General features: G+C 38.4%; 1 protein-coding gene across 3 annotated transcripts; it reads right to left on the bottom strand.

Moving 5' to 3' along the window:
- Positions 1 to 78: 78 nt before the first annotated feature.
- LOC140148260 (uncharacterized) lies at positions 79 to 23524 on the bottom strand. 3 transcript variants are annotated; one of them, XM_072170153.1, is made up of 7 exons: positions 23501 to 23524; positions 17710 to 17976; positions 16625 to 16687; positions 11675 to 11836; positions 10292 to 10429; positions 7807 to 7861; positions 79 to 4057 (listed from the first exon to the last, which is right to left on the bottom strand). In XM_072170153.1, the coding sequence occupies exons 2-7, from the start codon at positions 17950 to 17952 to the stop codon at positions 3747 to 3749; spliced, it is 972 nt and encodes a 323-aa protein (XP_072026254.1). In that variant the 5' UTR covers positions 17953 to 17976; positions 23501 to 23524; the 3' UTR covers positions 79 to 3746. The 3 variants fall into 3 exon arrangements, with proteins under 3 accessions (XP_072026254.1, XP_072026253.1, XP_072026255.1); XM_072170152.1 differs by lacking the exon at positions 23501 to 23524 and adding an exon at positions 18173 to 18291; XM_072170154.1 differs by lacking the exons at positions 16625 to 16687; positions 23501 to 23524 and adding an exon at positions 18173 to 18292.
- Between the last annotated feature and the right edge of the window lie 3794 nt (positions 23525 to 27318).

Raw genomic sequence — 27318 nt, 5'->3', positions numbered from 1 at the left:
TAACATTCACTAACGGTGTCGTAAAATTTTGTCACAGAGATTATGTCTTCTTACACTAGAGGAAGTTTTGGATGAGAAAACGGACATTTTGATGAGAAACGGCGAAAATGGTGAGAATTTAAATTTTCTCATTCTTTTGGATGAGAAACTTCCTGGTGTGTGTGTCAATCATTATTGTCTTATTAAAACTGGTGAGAATTGCTAATCCCCGCTGAGCTCAAAATAAACATTATTATTTTCTCATCCAAAAGAATGAGAACATTTAAATTCTCACCATTTTGGCCGTTTCTCATCGAAATGTCCGTTTTCTCATCCAAAACTTCTCTAGTGTTATCAGCATAGATACTAAAAATAATTATTTTTAGTATCTACGTTATCAGTCAGTTCATGTCTTTTTGGGGCGCCCGCTACGGCGGCGTCCCCCATTATTTGGCTTGACTTTGCAAAAAGCTTCTAATTTCAGTCTTGCTAGATTTACTTCGTAACTGTTTTGCTTAAAATTATGCCCAGCTTAGAAATAAAACCACAATATGCTTGGATTTTATTTTATTGTTTTCTGATGTGCACGGGATAAAATGTTGTGCGTATATTCTTTGTTTAAAATACAAAATTAATGGACTTATAAAAACACCAAATACATCGTGACCTTTGTATGGTCAGGTATGGTTTAAACTGCAGTTTACCGCCTCTTAGAACACGATAGACGGTGACATTTGACCATTCTAATTATGTATGTTTTGAACATGTTTGCACATGAACTAGTTGTTTACAGTGTGAAGAATCTACAACATGCTCATCTATCAGGGCACAGTTCTTTAACCCCAATACATTTGTACATTCATTGAATGACCTTTGAAAATGTGAGTACAAAAACTCATACTCTGCAATTTAAGGTCAAATTTTGCACTATGATTGTTTAATTGAGGTTATTAATAATATGCCACTGGAATGAGGCCATTGTGGTCCATAGTGACCTTTGCACACCTAATCCTTCAACCAAACAAAACAACCACTGACCAATCATGAAATCACTAATTGGTTTATGCGCTTGACTGCTAACTGATTGTGACCAAATATTAGAACACAGCTCAGTATCTTTGTGGTGACTATCTCTGATAAAAAACATTAATTAACGAATTTCAATTTCAGAAGTGTATATGCAACCCGAGTTGCCAACCCCGCGATATGGTAGCCCAATTAGGCGTCTTTTAACTCGTGGTTCACTGTTGTTGGGCAGTTTAAAGCAATAATGTACGATTTAGGCCTACATCATTTTGTTAGTGTTTACCCATAATGCTGAATGAAATAATATTTATTGTAATATGAAATATATGCCTAACTGCTGGGAAGGGTTCCTAGCAAGGTAAAGTAAAAGAAACCCCAATGGCTATTTTGTCCGTTTAAAATAGAGTTCTATGGCTGATTTAAAGTCATAATTATGACGTAATTTTGTTATTTATTAATTACTATTTTTAGCAGAATTAATAACATAAAACTGGGCTGTGCCCGTCTCATGAAGAATAACGATCGATCTTACCCTTGATTTAACAGGCCTGTCAATTTCTTGGAATTGTTTGATATGAAAGGAGGGTATGATTTTTTTGTATTAGTTTTAAGTATTTCCTAGCCTCTCTTAGCCACAGGGTTGGCTACAAAAGACACAAAGTATACCTTAGGATAAACTGGCATGAGTGCGCTGACCCCAGCTTTTCAACATTTCAGGATTGTTTGTGGACGGAGGTCGGGTGAAAAACGAAATTACGTTTACATGACTTTGTCGAAATTCGTCGTGTGACAAGAATGAGTGTATAGATGACTGGGGGAAGCTTACTTATTTGTATCTTCTATACTATCCATCATATACCCTAAGCCCTGCATAACAAAATTCAACAATATTCAATATCCAAAGCAATATCCTCACTACAATAGGCCCCCAAAACAGAACTCCCACCCACATAATCGCAAATTGACACGAAAGCTTCATTCCATGAAGCATTTCTCTCGTATTTGATCATCATATCCCGTCCAGCTCACATTGGGCGCCCCATTCCTTTTTTAAAGGAATTTTTATTTGTTTCTGATTGTGGCAAATACAGGGGATGAGACTACACTGCATTTTTGGATATACCCTGGGTATACCCAGTCGTACTTCAGCTCATTTATCGCGTGATTTGTTCAACGGTCTGTAAGTCGTTTCGGTGGAATTAAATAGAGTGAGCGCCCCGGGGCGCTACGCCAAGAATATAATGGTAATCAGGCGGGATAGGACACGCGACACGTGACGTTCGAGGCTGGCAAAAATACAAGGCTGATAGCCCCGTTCAAAATACACGGTTAGCATTTATAAATGGAAAAATAACATACTTACACTGGGGTACATTGTCGTACCCCAACGGTTTTAGAGTAAAATAATTTTGCTTCGACACCACATAACAAATTTAGAATTGTTTGTGAAGATTTCATGATAACGTGTTAATCCAATGGCGACGTCAAAAATGGCGATATCGCATCCACCACCGCATGATGGTAATTGGATGAGACTGATACAATGATTTATAGCATTCGGTGAGGGTAAATTTTTTTTTAAAATATTGAATCATTGGGCGAGAGACAGATTTTTATGGAACTAAAATCACGTATATTGTGGGCGGGGTATTGTGTGAGAACATGACAAAATACAGTTCTACTACAGCGCATTTAATATGCAGTTACTGTCCGTTTTTCCTATTCAGTGCACACACAGCGTTTCAATTGATGATTGACCTCTAGCTCACTCACTGTACTGTAGGTATAGGCAATAAACTAGTTAGTGAGCTGGTGGGAAAACCCTTCACCCAATATTAGCTATAGAGGCTCACATGTGAATTATAATATTCATCCTTAACATACTACAATTTGAAGTAAAAATGTCACGGGAAAGCTGTTGTCGAGCTATTTTTCCGAAGAGAGAATTCCAAAATTTCATAGCAGTCGGACGTGTAATTTCAATGGCAAATTGTGCTCAACAGCTGACTTGTGATAGCTCCAACTTCGAAGGGGCACCGTCGGGTGATCGGTTTGAGCAATTTTCGCCATAGAAGCTGTAAATAAAGTTCAATTCTTTCCCTCTATGGTCATCTAAATATGATTAAAATGCGATTTTTGTTGTCGAGCCCTCCCAAATATGGAATTCTGACTGCTCGATAGGGAGCTAAAAAATGAAAAACTTATTTCCAAACCGTGTTGAGTCTAAAACCACATGTTTCTCATTTACTTGTGTGATACAATCACAATTACTCTGACAAGTTTGACATGAGTTGTACCATCAACAAGCCTGGTTAACAATATGCAGACTATTGTTCTCATTTGGGAAACAAAGGCTGCGAACAGTATTGTTACTGTGCGTTTGCTTTGTAATGGTGCATCCAACTGAAATCATGATACCTATTTCACCACAGCCCATTGCAATATAACACAGGTAAATCAGAAACATGTGTTTGTGGATTTAACCATGGATATGAGACACATCCCTGATTTAACATAGTTGAGCTGTTTTCAATGAGGTTTATCTTGGTTTAATGGGGTTTAAGTCCTGCAAAGGTCGTGGTGAATTCTGCTGTAGACATGACTGCATAATGTGTCAATGAACCTTTTCTTCCCCGTTTCCTACATAACATTTAGACTCTCAAATGATATCATCAGCAATATTACGTCACAAATTGTGAATGGACATTCACTTATTCAATTACAATAGGCAACATGAAATGTCAAAACTTTTCCAAATTCTCTTCATTTTTAGTTGCTGCAGGTGGAGCAGTTGCAGATGCAGGGGGATTCATAGGTGAAACTTCCTGGTTGGTGATCGCTGAAGAAGGGTCTGGTGGTGGCTGAGCTGGCTGATAATTAGACACAGCATAGCGTTGTGGTTGGGGTGGGCTGATGTTGGTTGTAGGTTGCATAATATAGACAGGCTGTGGATTTTGGTTTGAAGGTTGAGGTTGTCCAACTGCAGGGGTAACTATCATACGAGTATATTGGTATGGATTCGGGTGCTGTTGAATTGGTGTCGCCATCATTGCTGAAAATTGATTAAATAGAATATGAATATTGTTACGAGTCGTACTTGACTCAAGGCCAAAATCACCTTTTACCCGAACTCACACGAATGCACAACACAAATACAAAATCTAAGTCATTAATTGAAAGTTAAATATGATTGGTACATATAACAACAATTGCATATACAGAGTTTCTTGCAATGTTCTGGACGACTGATGTATATATCCTTATTCACTTGTCCTGCGAAAATCAGCGAAGTCCATTGTACACTTGCGTTTATAAAAATTAATATCCCTGCGTATGAAATCCTCACACGAAAATGATGATGCTTTCTCATGTATGTACGTCATCCACCAGTGGAGCTCCTGCGCCCCTCCGCAGAACTTCCGGTAGTGGATGTTCTGCGCTCGGGGGCGCAGAGAATCCACTGTCGGAGTTGCTGCGCCCGGGCGCAGTCCCTTATATGTAACGGTGGATCATTGCTGCGCTCGGGCGCAGAACATCCACTGACGGAGTAACTGCGCTCGAAAGCAAAATAATGGATTTTCTTATTATAATAACGGTGGATCATTTCTGCGCTCGGTCGCAGAACATCCACTGTCGGAGTTGCTGCGTTCGGAAGCAAAATAATAGATTTTCTTATTATAATACTGGTGGAACATCACTGTCGGAGTTGATGCGCCCGGGCGCAGTCCCTTATAGACCTTTTTCCCTCTTTCCCATCATGCACTATTCCAGGGGGGTATGAGTGTCGCAAAATACATCATCTCCCCGGGGGAGTACATAGTTATGTTCATTACATTCTGGAATACGGACATTTCGGCTGGTGCCTTCATCACAAAAAGGAATCCCCGATAATCACGATAATGGCGCCGTGATCATTAATACCTTTCGGGGCAAAAACAACATTTTATGCCTTATGGACATGGTGTATTCACCCAAAAAGTTTCCTGCTATTGAAACCTAACTTTGTATACATTTTATAGACCTAATGGTGAAAAACTGATGACGGGACACGCAGTGATATTTTACCGGCGTCCGTTTCACTTTTTTTTTCGGACTTGAAAATAAAACGAAAACAAAATCTCTTACACAGATGTTCTGCATCGCTCCGTAACTGCATCACTCGTGTATTCAATAATTGCATAATTAGTAACATCGATGGCCTTTACGATAATCCGCATATATGGAATCAGTATGCCCATATTAAGACAAAATAATTGCAACGGCCTGGCAAAGACCATCGGATGCACACGATCTATGAGGTTGATGAACTACGTCATACCCCCCTGGAATAGTGCATTGTGGGATAGAGGGAAAAAGGTCTATATGTAACGGTGGATCATTGCTGCGCTCGGGCGCAGAACATCCACTGACGGAGTAACTGCGCTCGGAAGCAAAATAATGGATTTTCTTATTATAATAATGGTGGATCATTTCTGCGCTCGGGCGCAGAACATCCACTGTCGGAGTTGATGCGCCCGGGCGCAGTCCCTTATATGTAACGGTGGATCATTGCTGCGCTCGGGCGCAGAACATCCACTGACGGAGTAACTGCGCTCGGAAGCAAAAGAATGGATTTTCTTATTAAAATAACGGTGGATCATTTCTGCGTTCGAGCGCAGAGAATCCACTGTCGGAGTTGGATTTATAGTTATTATACGCATGCCTATTATAATAGGCCTAATAGGCCTACTAGTTATTATACGCATGTATATTTATTAATATAGGCCTAATAAGAAAATATATTATTTTGCTTCCGAGCGCATCAACTCCGACAGTGGATGTTCTGCGCCCCCCGAGCGCAGAAATGATCCACCAGTATTATAATACGAAAATATATTATTTTACTTCCGAGCGCAGTTACTCCAACAGTGGATGTTCTTTGCGCATCAACTCCGACAGTGGATGTTCTGCGCCCGAGCGCAGAAATGATCCACCGTTATTATAATAAGAAAAATATTATTTTGCTTCCGAGCGCAGCAACTCCGACAGTGGATGTTCTGCGCCCGAGCGCAGCAATGATCCACCGTTACATATAAGGGACTGCGCCCGGGCGCATCAACTCCGACAGTGGATTCTCTGCGCTCGAGCGCAGAAATGATCCACCAGTATTATAATAAGAAAATATATTATTTTGCTTCCGAGCGCAGCAACTCCTACAGTGGATTCTCTGCGCCCCGAGCGCAGAACATCCACTACCGGAAGTTCTGCGGAGGGGCGCAGGAGCTCCACTGGTGGATGACGTACATAACTCGCTTTCTCCAATCACTTATCTTCTTGCGCTGCTTTCTCCAAATATATATCTCCTTGCGGTGCTTTCTCCAAATATTTAACTCCTTGCGCTGCTTTCCCCAAAAAGGGTGTTTCTTTCACCAATAGCTCTTTCTCCAGGGAACAGGCTTCTTAAATACTGCTCCGCTGTATTTGACAGATGTGTGGTTTTCATAAACCCAGCAAACTCCAGCAATTCGACAGAAGAACTTTTAATCCTTTGATGAGGATTACGTTACTGTATTAAAAATAGCTCAATTATTGGCTATGTAAACTGGTTAAAATGTACTTCTTTTTTCAAAGCACAAAGACCAACACACACATGTGGAGTTTACAATCTCCCATGACATTTTGTAATTAGCAAACTCCAGCTCTCACATTTTATACTCCCAATCTATTAATAGACCATTCTGTCACATTTACGGCCTGGGGGGACTTTCCAAAATGATCTCTTTTTCACAATCCAAGGGATTTTCCCAAGATTAATTATACACATTAACCTTTCACATTACATCACTTCCTTGGGTTTTTTCTATGGTGCAATACACTGGACTGGGGATTTCCATGTTCCAAACATAGATCTGACTTTGTTTACAATAATTTGGGTGAATCCCACAAATGACTTTCTACACCAACTCTTGCAAGTACAAGGGTGTTTCCCATTTTCATGAAATAATTTCAGCTTGTAAACAAAGTTAAATAATTAAATTAAATTACTCAGGGCACATCACAATATGAAGAAGCTAATCAGGTTTAGTATCAATCAAATTGTAATTTGTAAAACCGGAATTTTTTTTCAGTGAACCAGTGACTTTCTTATTGAGCTAGTATAACTGGGTGTAGATGGAACATATTTAACACTGAGGTCCACACTCTTTGGTATAGAAGTGATACTAGTACGGGTGTTGCATAGTAACACCGAGCTGGTGTTGATTGTTGGAGCTTCTGGTGTTAATTTACGGTGTTAGATTGTTAGATTCACATGAAAATAAACAATTTTGGAAAAAAATTTGCCTAGGCTAGGAACTGAACTCGGAGCGCCCGGTTCTTACGCGGCGAGCGTACTAACCATTACACCAATTGTCCTTTGTTTCACACGTGCAAATAGTCCATATGATAATTATAACATTGATATTATAAATACACTTTTGGAATTACTTGTCTTAGATTTGTGTTTACGTTGTAAACCAATGACGACGTCAAAATTGTTTCGAATGATAGAGTGAATCCCATGGCCCTCTATAATCACGCACAATGATCGCGCCGCCTTTTAAAATACACTGTATTGTGAAAATACATGGTGGCATAGTGTGCTGTACTATACTTGCATATTGTTATTTTCACACCTTTGTGTGGGGCCATATCTTAGTACGAATCGCGTAATTCTAGTTTAAGTTAACATCATTTTGATCCTGTCTTTACATAAAGAAAATAATCGACCATCCGTTATGCATTGTATAATTCTATCTGTGAATATCCCAATACTTTACTTACTCTGTTGAAGGTTCCCATCACAAAACGGAATCCACGTATTGGTATTATAGGCAGCCTGCGTAAAAATAAACAACGATTCCCTGGAAATTATTGAGCAAAACAGTTAACTCAACTAGTCAACTATTGGTTTAAATTTGCCCAATGATGGGCAAAATTGTCAGCATGTTAAGACGATTGATATTCGACCCCCGAGGGGGGGGGGGGTGGTATTCTGAATTCTAGTTTTACCCTTTTAAATGTAAGGATGCTAAAACATGGTTCCGCTAATGTAGGAAAGGTATCTACTCAAAAATCACCCAATAGCGCCATGCACTATATTATTTCAATATTTGCATAATACAGCTATACTTGGCCCACTCCTCCCTACGCCATACATTTCCCTAAAATAAAATTGTCAAAAAAAATCACACTTGGCAGAGGTGGGCCTCGAAACCGCACCGCCTGCCACTAGCATGGCTATTATTGAACTAAACGTTAGTGTATGGTTCCGATGCGCTAGACCACTCAGCCACCGATTTTCAAGTTAAGCAGCAATTTTGAAATACTCTATGTACATAACTTCAACATATCTGGTATTTTATAAAGACAGAAAACGTACCATATTTTCGGAATTCACCATAAAAACATTAATGTGTATTATAATAGTAGGGATGCCCACTGTCAATACAGTTTACACTAGAACGATTTTTCATTTACTGTGTGCGTGCACTCACACACGTATTGTCTATGGAGAAACTGATCGATACAAGAAATCTCAGGCCTGTTAAATGGCGTACATACTTGTTTTGATCCAAATGTAGGCCTATATCAGGGTGTTTCAAGAAATTCCTGATTCCACCAGAAAACATTAACCAAACTTTTTCCTGTTTGGTCAGTAAATAGAGAGGACCTTCCTTCATGAAGAGATCAACTTTTTTAATGAAAAATTTAATGAGATGAGAACTACAACAGGTTGAAGTGACACCATTCCGTGCATCAGGTGTTCAAACGCAATTATCTCCGAATTTGGAGTGAATCAGACAAGGAAACTTACATACTCATAAAATTTAACTATTTTTGAAGACAAAATGTGTAGGATGTTAAGAAATTTAAGAATGTTTAAGCCTACCGCGGCCCATCTCAAATCATGCACCTCCCAGTGCACTTCTCACTACCATGTCCATTTCATATGCTATCCATCATGAGCTATCATGGCGTCCATGCACACACAGTGTATTGCTCAATGTAGTAAAGATAACCTTTGAGTTGGAGCAAATTTCTCAAAATTGGTAGTGATTAATGTTACCAAACTTATGCCATGATGAAATATAATAATTTTTGAAGATAAAATGTGCTGGCCTTAAAAGATTGAACAATGTTTAAGACTACCGCTTTTCATTTGAAATAATGCACTTATTGTTCATCTCCTCTATGGAGATATTTTCCATGGCGGCCATCTATGATCATGCTTGAGGTTTCACCAAACAAACCATGGGTTTTGAGGTCTTATATTTTTTGTTGTATGTCAACAAAATCGATTAAATTGTCAGGATGATCTTATTTTCATGTTGTTATAAGCAAATATAATGTTCCAGATAAGCTAGTTAATAAATACATTAAGAAAAAAGTACCTTAAAGTTGCACTTTCTGTTAGTATTCCTTTTGGACTTTAACTTTTTAAAATGTTCTAGCAGCCCTATATAAAACCGTGACACTCGAAAGGCCATATCTCTGGAATGAAACGTCCGATTAAGATTATTTAAACGCAAAAATGTTTCTTTCATCAATTCCCAGCCAATAAGTTAGGTCTGAATCAATTTAAAAGTACTTCAATTTTTAGTGGACATGCCTAATAATAGAGCTACCACTATAATCTTGATATTGTTGAATTCTCAAGTGCATACAGACATTACGAGTGGCCTATGATACATACACAATACATATAATCGATTTTGATTTCGTGCACGTGCCAGGACAAGGTAGGGAGCCTGGTCAGCCTGCCATTTTTCTTGTCTGGATTTTTGAAATTTATAGGAAAAGTCCACATAGGTCCCCAACGTTTCTTTCAGATATTAAAAGATTAGATTCACATAAAGACAAAACCGTAATCTTTTAGTGGGATCTATGTAGATTTTACATAAACTTTTCACCATCAATTCAGTGTTAATTTTTACTAAATTCAGAAAATATTATGGCGTTTATAAAATTGAAATAAACCGTAGCACGATTGGGTATCACGAATCGTTATATATGATGTACAGTTAATATTCAAATATTCTTTTATACATATGATGCTTCGATTTTTACACAAAAAATATTTCATTGAAAACCGTCCCACTCGGCTATTTTAAAAAGGTAATCAGGCTTCCTTAGCAAGTGCAATAAATTAGCATTAATTTTTTTAAATCTAGCAGCCTTTTAGAAACACTTGCTGAATTGCGGCCACTGCTGTAACTTGGCCCGTGTACTTGGGGTAGAAAAAAACTACGATATGGAAACAGCTTACCGTTGAAGTTGAATCCTGGCAACAAGTGTAGCAGCAATTGAATGTCCCATATATGGTCATAGAAAATGAAATGACGTTCAGAACCCCAACAGTAAGTGCGCAGAGAATTATGGTTATGTCAACCAATAACCTTGTCCACTGGAAAGATGTAAATTGAAAAACAAAGGGGAATATGCAAATGGCTAAAATCCAAACATAAATGCTTTTGGACCAAACATTTTTACCAACAATTTATTTTACCATCCATAAGGGCTGTTCAATCATTTTCTGCCTCCGGAAATTAGAAAAATATTGCCATGTTGGGCAACTCTAGCGGATCTAATTGTCAATTCGAGTGGGGGCGTCAGAGGCCAGAACTGGCTGATATTCGGCTGATTTGGCATGTTTTTCTTTTATTTCAGCTTAATATCCTATGTTTTGTGGGAATTTTAGGGGGGTGTACACCGAATTTTTCTCCTTATTTCCGACCTTGCCTGTACACCAATAAATTTTTTTTTAAAGCAAAATATGGGTAAAGGTCCTCTAAATAGGTCCTAAGATATAATGAACACCACTATTTTTAATACGTGAACATGACGAAGGTTCCCATAATACGCATCATGCTGCCATAAGGTATGCCTTCCTTCTGGAGTATTTATAATGAAATAAAATGACATCCCACCACTTTGAATGCTGGGTTGGGAGTGAAAAGATGGCTGAGTTTAAATATTAGATTATGATCTTTACATATCAATTTGTAAGCGCTCTTTAGCAAAGTCATAGTTCATTGAATTTACAACCGTATGATAAAACAGGCGAAAATAGTAACTTTTTGCACAAGATTTGCAGTTTAAAGAGAATTGGCCATTGCTCATTCTAATGACGCTAGTATATGGACAATAGAAGTGTGCTTTTTCATTTAATGACATAAAATTTGAAAAATATTGTAAGGAACACTTGAGGTTTTGACTTTTAAAACCTACATTTTGGTCAAAAAATGTGCTTGGATATGTAGTTCTCAACTGATTTACCACATTCTTCTTGCTATAATATTGAATTGCGTTATCTGTTGACCTAATGACTAAAAGTGTTTTTAAGGGGAAGTGCTAGCTTTCGTTTGATACAAAAAAATTCTGATTAGACGAAGGGAACACTTGAGGTTTCGACAAAAACCAACCACAGAGGCCCATTTTCCAGCTAGAAGCTCCACAACTCTTACGATATTATGCACTCAACCGTGCAGTGTAATCAAAGACTGTGTGGATACAATTTACTACTTGCTTGAGAGCTCTTGGACGAAAATGTGTGCTCAGGTGTATCGAGGTGGAAACTGTGCGTAGATGGTTTATAAGAGAATCGTTTTTGTATAGAAACCTTTCCATGTGCCATTATTGTTACGCTTACCTGCGGAGTACAGTAGCCATCATGATAATAGTACGACCACTCGTAATCAGGTAAAGGCTGACAATGATAATGTGGATCTTCAAAGGCTGCGCATATGATGAGGACAAACAGTTGAAAGGAGGAGACTGCTGACAGGATCACCATTACCAAAAATGAAATATTCTGGAAAGACACCGGTAAGAAAACATTAAAGGAGTATTTCGTGATCCCAGCACCCTCTTTTTATGTCATTTTTCAGTAGATATCCACGAATAACTCTTATTCCAAAAATTTCAGTTGATTCCGTTTTTGCGTTTGCGAGTTATGCATAATTATGTGTATTACACTGCTCCATAGACAATGTGTTGTAATTTCGTTCTGGTGTACCAGAACGAAATTCAAATTTCACAATATTTTTGCTAAACGAATTAATCTGCAGGAAATTTGTTGTACATAATCATTATGTAGCCAGAGGTTTCCAGTGGTATAAAAATCTCAAATTTGTTGGAGAAAAGTAAGTGAGGGAGGATGATGCTGTTGATCACGAAATACCCTTTTAATATAATTAATAATACATTATGGCGCCACAGGGAAGAAAGCATACTACATGTACAACTACTCGCCATTGTGGGCTCGAGGGGCTCGAGTAGCTGGGGTGGGTACGGGGTTGACATTTTCTTTTTGGGCGTTGAGTTACCAACTAAATGTTATTGTCTTTTTATGATTTTTTTTGGGGGATAACCCCAAACCCTCCGCAAGACCACCCTGGATAGCAAAGACTTGATGAATTCATCTGTGAGGTCAAATTTGGCCCAAAATTCTCATATTTGGCCCAACATTTAAAAAAACAATTATTAATTCTTCAACACTAGATAAAAAGATCTACAAACTTTACCAAAAATATTTGAAATTTGGGCGAAAATCAGGCTTTTTCATGATTTTTTTGAAAATGAAGCAGCTTTTGACCATTTTTGGTGCAAGTTTCTCAAAGATGGTATCCAATCTTTTCCACTTGTCAAACTGTAGACTCCCAGAGCTCAGCATGTCCAAGAAGACGATATAAATCCCTTTCTTGTGGGTACTTTTGGCACCTTACATCCACATCAATAAGTTTGATTGAACATGGTGAAACTGAAAACACAAAACAAACTCCTCTCTCTCTCTCTCTCTCTGTGTCAAGTGGCGCTGTGTAGCGCTGCTGTGGTCTTCACAAGAGTACGCCATCTCACTCGATCTGATGCCAAGTGCGTTGCACCTTGCATTCCTTGGTTAGAAACCAGCTTCATGTCATTAGTCCAAGATGTTGGTAGAATTCCTCTTCCTCGTCTGCCTTCCATAGCCCCTTGCAAAATCTGTTTTTCTACACCTCCATGTGTCCTGACAATATGGCCAAAGTACTTCAGCTTTCTCTCCATTATGGCGCTTCTGATGGTTAGAAGTATACCAATCTTGTCGAGGATCTAGGAATTTGTTCTCCTGTCTTTCCATGTCACTTGTAGAAGCCTCCTGTAACACCACATCTCAAAAGCATCTACTCTTTTCCTATCATTCTTGGTCATAGCCCAAGACTCGCATCCGTAAGTGGCAATGGAAAACACAGTTGCACGAAGTAGGCGTACCTTGAGGTCAATGGATAGGCGTCTGCTTTTCCATATGCTTGACATGCCCTGCACAGTTATCCTTGCAATAGCCAGTCTTCTCTTAATTTCAGTTGGGCTGTCACCACTGTTGTTAATCATTGAACCTAGATATTCAAATTGCTTCACCTCCTCAATCTGCTGTCCATCTATCACAAACTCATCACTTTTCCGTTCTCTGTCTACAACCATTATTTTTGTCTTCTTTGTGTTCAGGAGAAGGTGTTTTTCTTCGCTGGCCTCTTTGATGCGCCTTAAAATAGATCAATCAGCTCTACCCTGCTACTACAAATAAGAGTGGTATCGTCGGCGTACCTCAGGTTAGTAATTCTTGTACCGCCAAACTTCACTCCACCTTCAAACCCCTCCAAAGCTGTTCTCATTATGTCTTCAGAGTAGATGTTAAATAGGTTTGGTGGTAGCACACAGCCCTGTCGTAAGCCTCTTCCAATCTTGAACCAGTCTGTGTCCCCACTACTTGTTCTTACTGCCGATTCTTGGTCTTCATATAAGCAGCTGATGACTTGTGAAAACCCATCTTTTTCATAGTTTCCCACATCTGAGGGTGGCTAACACAGTCAAAAGCTTTACTGTAATCTATGAAGCACAGGTAAAGAGGAAGTCTATGCTCTCTGCATTCCTGATATTGACAATTTGGTCCCTAGTCCCCTTCCTTCACGAAATCCTGCCTGCTCATCAGGTATTTCTTGCTCCATTTTGTTCTTCATTCTCTTGATGATCTTCAGAAGCACTTTACTTGCATGACAAATCAGGCTGATGGTCCGGTGATTGGCGCACTCTTTTCAAATTTCCCTTCTGTGGCAGTGGAATAAATACTGCCCTGCACTAGTCTCTCGGCCATTTCTTCTTTTTCCAGATGATACCACATAGACGCCACATTAGGTCTATCCCTTCTTTCCCAGTTGCCTTCCACAACTCAGAAGCTACATTATCAATGCCAGATGACTTGCCATTTTTCATTTGTTCCATGGCAAGCTCAACTTCGGATCTCAGTTCTTCCTCACTCGTTTCACACTGTACAATGTACAGTGTACATACACCTTGTCATCTTGTGCCTCAAACAGCTGGGAACTATACTGAACCCATCGCCTTTTGATGTCTTCACTTTCGGTAAGAGTTTTACCTTTCTCATCATTTATAACATCCATCCTGGGGGTCCACTTCTTAGTAAGTTCTTTGGCAATACCGTAAGCTATTTTTGAGTCACCCTTAAATCTTTCCATTTCCACACACTTCCTTTCCTTTCTTTTGACCTCCTTAACACTTTTGGAGACCTCTTTGTTTAAAGGCCCTTTCAGTGATTTCACAGGAACATAAAAAAAAATGGAAATTTGTCAGAGTTGCTTAGAAATAAAGAATAAGTCTACAGAATTTCATTAAACCACTTTTCCCCTGAATACATCGACAAATTAGTCATAAAACAGAAGTTTTAGAAAGGTTTTCTACTTCAACTCAGATCGACTCGAGAAAATCGAGATTTTCGTACAGTGCGCCACCAATCGACTGGAAAAACTTCCTAGTCCAGTGTTTCTAACACGGGGGAAGTAGAGTCTAAATTGATTTAAAACAGACGCTTAATTTTTGTAGTAGAAAACAAAATAAGCAATTAAAGGTCACCGAGGCAAACTAACGGTCAATTCAAATATGAAAAACAGTTAAAATTGTGTATTTTGTTTAAAATAGTAGCTACTGATGTAATAAGTAGTAGAAACAATACGCAACGCGTGTTGGTACGTGGAGAGTGAGCTTCTTTCGATCTCGAGTCGGACTTTTTGTACTGTCAGTATCAAAAGTCCAGAATCATGCAAATGCTTTATTTTTCTAAAATACACGGCTTTCGACCGAACCACTAGCAGGCTATGTTAGCACATCTATGCCAATTACAAAGGTACCAAAATCTGAATTTTGATGATTTTTACGATCGTCCGGATGAGCAAATCACTGAATGGGCCTTTAAGTGTGCCCATTCTTCCTTTCCTCCATCTGCCTTTGCTCTCTTCCTGTCATCAGCTAGGTTTAAGGTCTGCTGAGAGATCCACGGCTGTTTCCGTTTCTTCTTTCTGGGGATGTACTTCTTTGCTGTGTTCTATACTGCTTCTTTCATGTCTTCCCACAATTCATTTGGGGTCTGCTCCTCTTCATTAACTTTCAGTAACTCGTCAAACTTGTTCTTCACATCTACTGAATATTGAGTGGGAATGTTGTCAACATCATACCTGGTAGGTGGTGCATTGTCTCTCTTAGCTTTCAGTTTTAGTTTCACTTTGGCTACAAGTAGCTGATGGTCACTACCACAGTCAGCGCCTGGTCGTGTCCTGACATTTGGAGTGATGTTCTCCACCTCTTCCTGACCATGATGTAATCGATCTGGTTTCTTGTTCTATCTCCTGGGCTCATCCAAGTCCACAGTCTCCGTGGATGATGCTGAAAATAACGTGTTCCCAATGACTAGGTGATTAGCTTCACAAAATTCCTCCAGTCTGTCTCCACGTTCATTCCTGATCCCAAGTCTATATTGGCCTATACACCAAGTTTTCTCCTTTATTTTGCCAATCCCCCAGTACGATGAGTAAGTCTCTTCTAGGTATGGTATCCATAACTCCTTGTACCATCTCATAGAAGTCTGTCATCTCGCTCTCTGATGCATCTGATGTTGGTGCATAAACTTGTAAGATGGAAATATTTAAAGGATGTCCTTGCAGTCTTACAGTCATCACTCTCTCATTTATTGGATTATATCCCAAAACACACTTGGCTGTGGTTCTTTCTATTATGAAACCCACACCTCCTCGATTCCTTCCAGTATCATTTCCAGAATAGATGAACATACTTCCATTATCTGTAGTGAACCTCCCTTGTCCAAGCCACCACAACTCTGTTACTCCTAGGATCTTAATATTGTTTGCAACCATCTCCTTCTCCACAACTTCAATCTTTCCTCCTGACATACTGCGTACATTCCATGTAGCAATATTTATTGGCTTCCTTAAAGGGGTGCTGTTCCTTTCCTTCCTGTAGCAGGCTTTAATCCTGATCTGTCATCACCAACAGGTGTACTCTGACCAGCATCTCTCTCTTCCCCAGTAGCCATTGACGTATCTTCCGGCCTGCAGGTCGCACCTTCCGATAAAGTCTTATTCAGATTCCCTTTTACAAATTAAGCGTACTGCTAGCCGTCCAGCGCGTATTATTTGCACAAGGTCCAATGCACACGCTTGACGTCGCGATGGTTAAGCTGTCAAATGAAATCTGAATAAGACTTTACCCTCGTTTTCTTTTTCGTATATAAAATTCATGTATAAAATTAACTCACCATGCAAAAGCTATTCCTTCTCTTGTGCACGAGAACTCCTAAAATACCACAGGGTAGCATAAACTATAAAACAAATGAATGCACGGACAGTTAAACACCAATACATCTACCTTGTCGTGAAAGTGGTTCTTTTTGTTCTAAACATTTGGCAACAATGGTAACGCCTGTTTCCCGAGAGTGTTTGATTTACTCAATTCTATATATAATTATGTACCGTAGCTAGAGAGAGCGGAAACTAATTTATACCCTATACACGTTCCCAGATAAGCTGAGGGGCTTTTAATACAGTCCTGAGCACGTTGCACTACAACACTCTTAAAACTATACGTTTTTTAGCCGATGCAAAAATGATCACGATTTTTAAGAGTGACTTTAGGAGTGAACCTAGGTATGGTGATAATGGTAGACACATTAGGATGGTGCTACACGAGTTGTGAAAAGTCGCCTTGAATTTGCCGGGTTTTATGCAGATCACATACTGCCCTCCTTTTGTGTTCCCATACTTGAAAAGGTTAATTGTGCATCAAACGCGAGAATCCTAACGCTAGCCATAACGTATTATGTAAACAAAGTCGTTGCATTTGTTCCGCCAGAGAAGTTCTTATCTTCTCTGGTTCCCAACACTAAATCGTTTAAACTGCACATTCTTGAAAACTGTACGTTCGTGTCATCGTTGAACGTCAGCTGTTTACAAGAGTATTTCGTGATCCTAGCATCCTGTTTTTATGGCATTTTTTCAGTAGTACTGTACTAGACTGTAATACGTTTTGGTACACCAGACCGTAATTCAAATTTGACGATATTTTTGCTAAACGCATTAATCTGCAAGAATTTTTTTTTACATAAACATCATGTAGCCAGAGGTTTCCAGTGGTGTAAAAATCTCAACTTTAAAAAAAAAAAAAGTGGAGGAGGCTGTAGATCACGAAATGCCCTTTTAATTCCGATAACGAGTATCCCGGCCGGCGGCCTCCTGCCTGTACATACCAAACCGCACAAAACAATACATATGATCATACCACACCCACTTGACAAAGTTTACGATCTAATTTTACGTATAATGTTTTATTTAAGCAAATACTTACCAAAAGTGACGACCATATGGGGTTGCCAAGAAAAGCCATCCGTGCTTTAACTGCCGCAGCAGTAACACCGAGAAGAAATGTTAGTGAAGCCAAAACTATGGTAGCAATAGAAAGGCCTTTAATTCCCGGTACGGGCCGAACGTTGCGTGGTTTGTTAGCCTGCATTGGTACCATCATTACTGGTGGTGCTGAACTCAGCAATGGCGCTTGATTTGAATCAGTAGCTGTTACAGAATTAGCCATTGTTTTCTCTCTGGTCCTCTGCACCTTAAAATTGTACATTCATATTATTGTAACTTATTGTTATAATGATAATGCACAACCCTTTTCTTTTAACTACAATCTGACATTTTAAATTTAAATTCGGAACACATATTGATCTTTTCCAATATTCATCTGGATTGTCAATATAATAACTGTTTGATGGGAATTCATACTATCAAATCAATTTTTGGTGACATACCTTGTTACAGTTTCATGCTGCTACGCAACACTTCATCAGACTGGCAACCTTGCTTCTTCTTTCCTGAAGTTGTTGCCGTTGGCGGCGCCAGAAGCTGGTCGAAAATGTTCATTAACATGATTAAGGAAAAGTTATCTTCATCTGTGTTCATGGTACTAGTATTTTGCTATCGTCGGCTGATCCAAATTGCCTCTCTAATCTGTCTTTTGTTCCTATTGGTCTCCCTTGATATAATATTAGCGTTCTCCCGACATATGACATGGTTGTTTTGAACAGATTTATTTTTTCTGTAAGCTATTGTTTTCTCTCTGACCGGCTATGAACCCCACGTGCTGCCTTCTCCACTTTGCCAGCTCCCTGATGCTCTTTGAGACTTGTGCTAAACAAGTGTGAAGTTTCGCCAATGTAGGTCTTGTTACATTTCTTGCATGGGATTTCATAGGTCTTGTTACATTTCTTGCATGGGATTTCATAGACACAGTCTGAGGTTTTTGATATGTCCCGTTTATCCTTGAGCATGTTGGGGTGAACTCGGAGTGAACTAAAATATCGTGCTTGTTAAAAATCCTCCTAACTTTGTGTCATGTATCAAAGAAATCAGGATGTGACAATTGCTCATTAGCATGTGTCCAATTTTTATTTAAATAGCGTATTGTTACTAAAATGATGTCCTGACCTTGCTAGTGGGCGCTAATAATATCCGCAGACAGAGATTGACTCGAACTCTATAGATGGTATACCATTTCGTTATCAAATAAATGCAACCCGCGTTTAATTTATTCAAGTGTAAACTTCAAGTTATTACTTGAACTTTTAGCATCTATAGACCACTTGACATGTGACGTCATTGTCCGGCAGTATGCGCACGCATTATGGCACTTTCCATTGTTCTTTGCCCTGCAGTGTGCGTGCGCATCGTACGCGTAGTTTGTTCAGGGCATGTGTATTTTAAATCTCCCACCACATTTCATATAGTACAAGTTCGAGCATATCGAAAGACCAATCCCTCGCCTTTGTTGATAAACATTGATGTCAAGTGGTTTATAGTGCAAAGCTATGATGAAATCTAGCTAAATCAAGCAGTGTAAAATTCTACTGCATCACTGGATGATAGATTAGTATTGAATTCTAACGTATAGCTGTTGAGTAAACCACGATTTATCAGCATTTGAAAGACCAAGACCAAGACAAACAATCGAGTATACAATAACAATTAACCAATCTTAAAATATTGCAGGCTGGTCCACGTGCTTTTCAATCCCAGACACGTCACTGCAACCTCAGTGTGACCTCTGTCAGACTTTTTTGGTTAATTTGTGCTTCAGTGCTCTAACACCGCGCCGTAGTCACTATTATGTGATTTTCTTTACTTACTTTAAAATCAATAGTTTAATATCCCGGGAGGCAAAAATTCCAGATGTATTCCGCACCCCCCCTATGGAAGACATTTAAAAAAAATACAATTCCAGCTGGAATTGAGATGTGTCTAGAATTCCAGCAGTCATTTTTAGCAAAGATTCCGGCTGGAGGGTATGGAGACATTGAGATTAGGTGAAATTCCGGCTGCTAAAATAAACGAAAAAACAAGAGTGGGGATTGTGAAAGGCCACGATGTGCCTATGGAAGACATTCACATTTCTTAATATTCCGGCTGGAAAATGGTCAAAAATGCTCCAATTCCAGCAGAATCTTCACTTACGATCACCATCTCGATTAACCTATGAACGACATTTACTTGAATTCTGGCTGGAAACAAAAAATGTTCTAATTCCAGCTGGAACCCTATGGAAGACATTTACATTTACGTGAATTCCGGCTGGCCATATTAGACATATTACCACAATTCCGGCAGTGTCTTCCGTGGGTTTTTCCTGACATGTGAGTTCCGGCTGTCAATTTAGCCCCGAATTCCGGAAGTGTCTTCCATAGGGGGGTGCGGAATACATCTGGAATAGCCCAATACCATTATATCTGATTAGCGAAGATTGATATTCTTTCACAGGACAATGAGGAGGATATGAATACAAACACACAGACAAATACGGCGCCATAATGCAAGGTCATGTGAGGTATCACATGTTTTTGTGACTTCAAATACTCACTTGTATTCATATCTTATGTACCTGTCATGCATTTCCTTCGTATGTTTGACAGTAAGTCCTAATTTCGACATTACTGTAGCAAAAAGACATTCCCTTATCAAATTAGAAGACTTTCTTGGAAAAACAAATCACTGCAGCCTGATGGGATCATAGTAGTTGATCCACTTCCGGTCGGTCTGTCCGTACTAGAGGGCGTTCTTACTCTCTTCAGCAGGTTCGATTCACTAAACTTACGATATCTTTATGTGGTGACCTCAATCATATGGGCCGAGTAAGAGTTGACGTGAATTATTCATAACCGATCGACACCTAATTTCCTCATGATGCAGTCATGTCTACAGTAGAATTCATCTCGACCTTTGCAGGACTTAACCCCATTAAAAGCTATTAAACCAAGATAACACTCATTGAAACAGCTCAACTGATTAAATCGGATCTTCTCTGGTTGTGCACAAGTGACTGTTTTCATGTGCGATATCACAATAAAGCTGGTATTCATAGCTTCAGTTGGGTAACCGATTATAAAGGAAACGAAAGGAAACAATGTTATGTGTGGCTTTGTTCACGAAATCAGACAATGTCGTGCTTTTTGTAAACCAGCATTCTTGAAAATGAGCAACATAATGATTTTTGACTTAACACGGTTTAGAAATAATTTCTTCATATTTTTGGTGTTATCTGTCGTTTACATATCCTTCCTAAAACACCAAAGTACGAGTATTTCCAAACATCTAAATTTGCTAAAATTTAGGACATGTTACAAAACTATATTGTCTAGAATTTTAGAAGAGTACTTTTAATATTGGCCGGTTATTTTTCACACAGCGACGTTAACTAGGCAATGTACTATTACCTATAACATTAACTAAAACACCAAAGTACGAATATTTCCAAACATCTAAATTAGCTAAAATTTAGGACATGTTAAAAACTATATTTTCTAGAACTTTAGAAGAGTACTTTTAATATTGGCCGGTTATTTTTCACACAGCGACGTTAACTAGTCATATCCCCATACTGTTAACGTAGGGCTATTTGTAAAGGTCACGCGTCAATGGGAAAGAGCACTGTGTATTATTGTGTATAGGAAAACGGACAGTAACTACAGTATGTCACTTGTTAATTGTTAAGAGCAAGCCAATAAAAGTCGTCATAGGTTTGCGTTGCTAATACAAAAACCGTGAATTTTAGTCCCGGGATTTTAGTGTCATCCCCTTCAACAAATGGAACCACGTTGGTATCGCTTTTTTTTCTGCTGATCGGTCTTATCTTTGCGTTTCTTGTTGAAAGCCCAATCAGAGTATCCGTATTACTTCAGCGCATGTTTTATTTAACCTTCTTCGATTGTCTTGTCCGCTGGCTCTGTGACTATTTATTCTTTCCTGTCCATGAACGTATTCACAACACTGATTTTTATGTTCTAATGGATGGTGAGATGTGAAGTGTAAGTACTGCTCCGTATGAGTTTTTTCCGGTACACAAGTAACGTGATCGCGCCATCTTCTTTGTGAGTAATGAGAGTGTCTAAGAAAGGAATTTGACCTCCTTCTTCTGTCTCATTGGTAAACTTGATGTTCCCTGTAATGTCAACTAAAACATCGTTTGTATTGCTTGTTGTTCAAGCCCATTACATGTACAAGTTCGCTGGAATGGGACTAACCGTTGGACCCGGTGAACCCATGGCAGTAACTTCAGGAACGAAGAAGAAGAAGCACGGTTTCCAGTATAAATGCTGCGTATCAGCACGAAACTGTAACAAGGTATACTCGTATGTCCCACCAAAAATAGATTTGATAGTAATGAATTCCCATCAAACAAATACACATGTAATGATGATGCTTTTGGCCTTCCTGACAGTTATTATTCATTCTATATATCATTTTTCTGCAAGAATAACAAATTAGTATCACAAAATATCACATACACGGTGTCCTTGAAAGAACCGTATCGTCAGAAACCTATTTTTTTGGTTTTTTATCGCTAAAATTAAAGTGATTAAACATTAAGCAATTACATTTTAAGTCCCATTCAGTGATCCCAGCGAAAAATTAATATTGTTTATAAATTGCTCAAAAGTGAATGATAAGTCATTCATTATTGTCATTTGGTATTTTTTTTAATGAAAAATTTGGCAAAAAATGAAGAAAACAGCAGTATGAAGTTGAAGCCCCATTCAAATACATGTAGCTAATTTATACTGTCAGTATATAAATTACAGTTTCATGTAAATACCGTATTGTGTCGTAAATACACGGTTTTCGACTGAACCACTAGCAGGCTAAGTTAGCACATCTTTGACAATGACAAAGGTACCAAAATCTAAAAACTTTTTGAATGACCATCGTATATACCGTATGCCCAATGTAAATACAGTTTTTTAGCGTAATGAATGAAACAATACCTGGCTACTAGGTAGAATAGGAGTAGGCCTATCTGCTTCAGATATATATGTGATGCGATCAAGCAAACTCAGTCGGAACTCGGCAATAATAAAATTTCAGTTTCTTTCAGGATAGTAAAAAGCATTTACAAAGCTGGATTTTGCAGAAAACCCCATTGAAATTGAACAACCAGTTCCAAAAATCTGAGCAATGAAAGAGTTTCCTAACCAGGAGGAAACAAACTTATTTCCTTTGTTTGGCTATATCTCAAAATCAATATCTCCGAGTTCCGACTGATTTTGCTTAATCGCATCACATACATGACTAAATCGATGGATAAAACTGAATGAAGACCCCCCCCGGGTAGGAGCGGCCTGGCCTACGCCGCTGAGTGTAAACAAACAAATTACAAATATGGATTTTGTGACAATCAGTTGCCTGGGTGAAACATGCTCTAATTTATTATTTCAGCCCAATAGTAGCTACCCTGGTCAAAATCTCCCGGGAAAAACGTGTTTTTCGTCCCTACCCTAAAAGCTCCTAAATTAATATGTACACTTTTTTGCTTCCGATAACCAAGCCGATGGAATAAAATATCAGTTATTTGGTAACAATTTCGTTTACTGGTACAAAATAGAAAAGAGGGTATCAAATTATCTGATAACGCACCTTTAAGCAAAATAATGGACTAGCTCACTATGGAACAGTAATAGCGCATGGTAATGTAGCATTTACATGACCCGGGTACATCACGATATCATCTGCGCCACAGAACCACCTTTAGAATATGTTTGTGTCTGCACACAGTATATAGTATAAGAAATTTCAAGCTCAATTTCACTTACCTTAAGCTCACATTAATTTCCAAATGAAAAATATACTAAATATTACTGATCATAAGATTTGTGGTTGAATTTGAATATGTCTGTACGTGAATCAGAGCACCCAATAGTGGGTCCTACATACTTATATGCTCGTATCCGGCATACGTTGACTACTAAGGAGTATAGTCTAATGAGATGTACATACATGAAGTACATGAATACATACATTAAGCATTAAAGGTGACGCATGAAAGATATTAATCATTATAATATAATTTTGTGGACCCGGGTTTGGGTCTTTTGAAACGTACATTTATCGGCTACGGTGTCATGCACAGATTTGGTTTAAAATGATACAGGATGTGTAGTTTTTTGACTTACTTGACTTAACTCAAATATTTTGGTCATGTAAAAAGAATGAACAACTGCCGTTACCCAAAAATCCTGCTCGAAGGTCACATAGAAGGCAACAGACCCCGGGCAACAGACCCAGAGGAAGACCTGAGAAAAAGTGGCTCGAGGACATCAAGCATGGCTTCCCAACTAGTTTGAGTCTCCACAGCTGTCTGTTGGTGGCCAGGTGTCCTGCCGCTGCTATTGATGGTATTCCTGTCTCTGTACAGAAGTGCTTGATGTCCTCGAGCCACTTTTTCTCAGGTCTTCCTCTGGGTCTGTTGCCTTCTATGTGACCTTCGAGCAGGATTTTTGGGTAACGGCAGTTGTTCATTCTTTTTACATGACCAAAATATTTGAGTTTTTTGGTCATGATCGTTGCAGTCAGTTCTTTGTGGTAATGCAGCCGCTCCCGTATGCTAGTGTTTCGGATTCTGTCTCTTCTTGTGACTCCTAATATTTTTAATTTTTGCCATTTTTTAACATCAAGAAACGCCATTGACTTTGTACATAAAGTGGTTTTGACACTAAAGGCCCGTAATCTAAGAACTTTTCCGCGAAGTCAGGTTATTAATATGAAGGTAACAGGAGGTCACAGCTGAGGGCACATTTTTCAAAATGGTCGCCAAAATCAATGAAAAACATATATATATATAGTTAAATTAGTCACTTTAGGGTCATATTTAACCAGATTTTGGATTTTTATTGATAGCAATAATGTACAAGTATGTCAGGTTATTAATATGATGGTAACAGGAGGTCACAGCTGAGGGCATTTTTTTCAAAATGGCCGCCAAAATCAATGAAATATATATATATATGTGTGGTTAAATTAGTCACTTTAGGGGCATATGTAACCAGATTTTGGAATTTTATTAATAGCAATAATGTACTACTATGTCAGGTTATTAATATGAAGGTAACAGGTCACAGGTGAGGGCACTTTTTTTTTCAAAATGGCCGCCAAAATCAATGAAAAGCATATTGTTAAATTAGTCTCTTAAAAGGCCATTTCGTGATCCACAGCCTCATTCCCTTACTTTTTTCAAAAGATTTCAATACAACTGGAAACCTTTGGATACATAATGTTTATGTACAAAAAAATTTATTGCAGATTAATTCGTTTAGGCATACAATATGCTTTTCACTGGTTTGGTGGCCATTTTGAAAAAGGTGGCCTCATCTGCGACCTCCTGTTACCTTCATGTTAATAACCTGACTTAGTAGTATATTAAGTCCTGACACATTGCATTTTATTGCTTTATTCTTGGCTAAACTAAAATACATTCTTATTTGTGTGTGTGGGGGAGGGTGTGTGGTGAACACCCGCATAAACATAAGGTTCATGAGTCATAAGGGTCGCTAGTCATAAGGGTCGTCAGTCATTAGGTTCACTAATCATAATATAGAAAAAGGACCGCTAGTCATAAGGGTCAATAATTATAATATTAAAAATGGACCGCTAGTCATAATAGAAATAAAAATTCCTTTAAAAAGAAAGGAATGGGGCGCCCAATGGAGCTTTGATGTAATGTGCTGCAATGTAAAAGTTTATATGCTGCAATTTAAAAGTTTGGATACTTTTTTCTTTAAAAAAATAATGTAATATTAGCATAGAAAGCAAAGAAAGATTTGGAAATGTAAAGCATATTTATTCCAGTGGGAGAGGTGTAAAATCGTTTGCATGGGATGTAAGAGGATTGGTTTAAAATAAAAAGGAATATTTATGATACCTTATACTCGTGCAATACACTCGTTTCATGTCCATTCACCTGTATAGTAACGACCTTGTGCAGAGAATTTTTTGGCCGATTTCATTAAAAAACAAAATTACCTTCCAAAAATTTCACTCTAAATGTTGACTGTACCCACCAAGTTTCATTACTTTGACATCAGATAAACCCTGGGTGACCCCGGATAACCCCGAAATGACCATCCAAACATTTGGCTCTAAATGCCCATACGACAGTTTTTAGTAATTTGACATCAGATGACCCAAGGGTGACCCCGGATAACTCCAAAATAACCTTCAAAGAATTTGACTCTACATGTTAACTATACCCAACAAGTTTTGTGATCATACAACAGTTTTTAGTTATTTTACCTCAGATGACCCCTGGGTGACCCAAGATGACCCGAAATGACATTTCAAAAATTTGACTAAATAATGACTGTACCCACAGCTGTATTATGGTTAGCGGTCCTTTTTTTTATTATGACTAGCGGTTCTTTATTTTATCATGACTGTCGGTCCTTTTTTGTTATTATGACTAGCGGTCCTAAATTTATATAATGACTAGCGCACGATGTACTTCAAATGGACTGAATACGTCAGTGTCAATATCAGTTCAGAAGGCAAGGTTGTAGTTGCACCTTATTCAGCAATTGTACCCTTATTTCCCAAATTTAACCAACTATTAAAATTTGACTTTCACCGTCAGTTAAAACTAACTAAATGAATAATATTTAGCTACGTTTCATTTGGCAAAACAGAATAATATTTTTTTTAAATTCAAAACAACTAGTGCTGTATTTTTCTGGTAGTTTAGGCACATCATGAATAATTAAGCGTCAAATTCGCGATTTTTTACTGGAACTAGTATACACGTATTTATATTTTGGAATTTCCATCTTATTTAGTACAATTACATTGGTCATATTAGTTACAAGATGAAAGAACTATGAAAAATAAACCACCATAAAAGTCATTAGTTACACCATGGGGCGTTCCAGTAAAATGCAGCCCAGTATTTACATTAGTCATAATTGGACAAACACCGAAATTGCAATAATCATCAATGTACTCTAACTGGTAAGATCGTCAAATGTGGTTCTGCTGCCGGACTATAAAGAATACTTTCGTCTTGCTGAAGTGAAAACAGATTGCCCACTCCTGCCTTAGTGTCTTAGACATTTACATGGTTTAGTTGATATGTGGATTCGGTTTGTAGACTAGTGAGCAGAGCGCAGTTGCCGTTATTCAGCCCATGCGCAATTCAGTCAATGCGTAATTGAGTCTACTCGATCTACAGGAATCTTCTTCTGCGCATGGCAACCACTTTGCAATCCAAAGTGGTAGCCATTTTTCGTTTTTGTAAGTTGAAAGCCTAGATCTCTTGTTTTGATTGACGGATTTTGATGCAAACAAAATCAGCAACATGTACAGAAATGTATTGAAAAGCTTAAAAATGACTAATTTTAATTGTACGATATAGTGTAATGCACCCAAATATTTTAAACATGTTTCATTTACTAATGAAAACATTGAAATTTAATTAGTTTTGAAGAAACCTTTAAGGGGGTACTACACCCAAATGGTAAATTTGTGACTAGTTTTGCATTTTCTCAAAAAATAATTGCACACTGGTAACAAAAGTTATGTATATTATTGGAGCAAGGAATCCAATTACTACACTGAAATTTGAAATGTGACTCAAGACAAGCGG

This window comes from Amphiura filiformis, chromosome 3 (genome assembly GCF_039555335.1).
Source record: "Amphiura filiformis chromosome 3, Afil_fr2py, whole genome shotgun sequence".
In the NCBI taxonomy this organism is placed as follows: domain Eukaryota; kingdom Metazoa; phylum Echinodermata; class Ophiuroidea; order Amphilepidida; family Amphiuridae; genus Amphiura; species Amphiura filiformis.
This window is presented reverse-complemented; position numbering and strand designations above follow the sequence as displayed.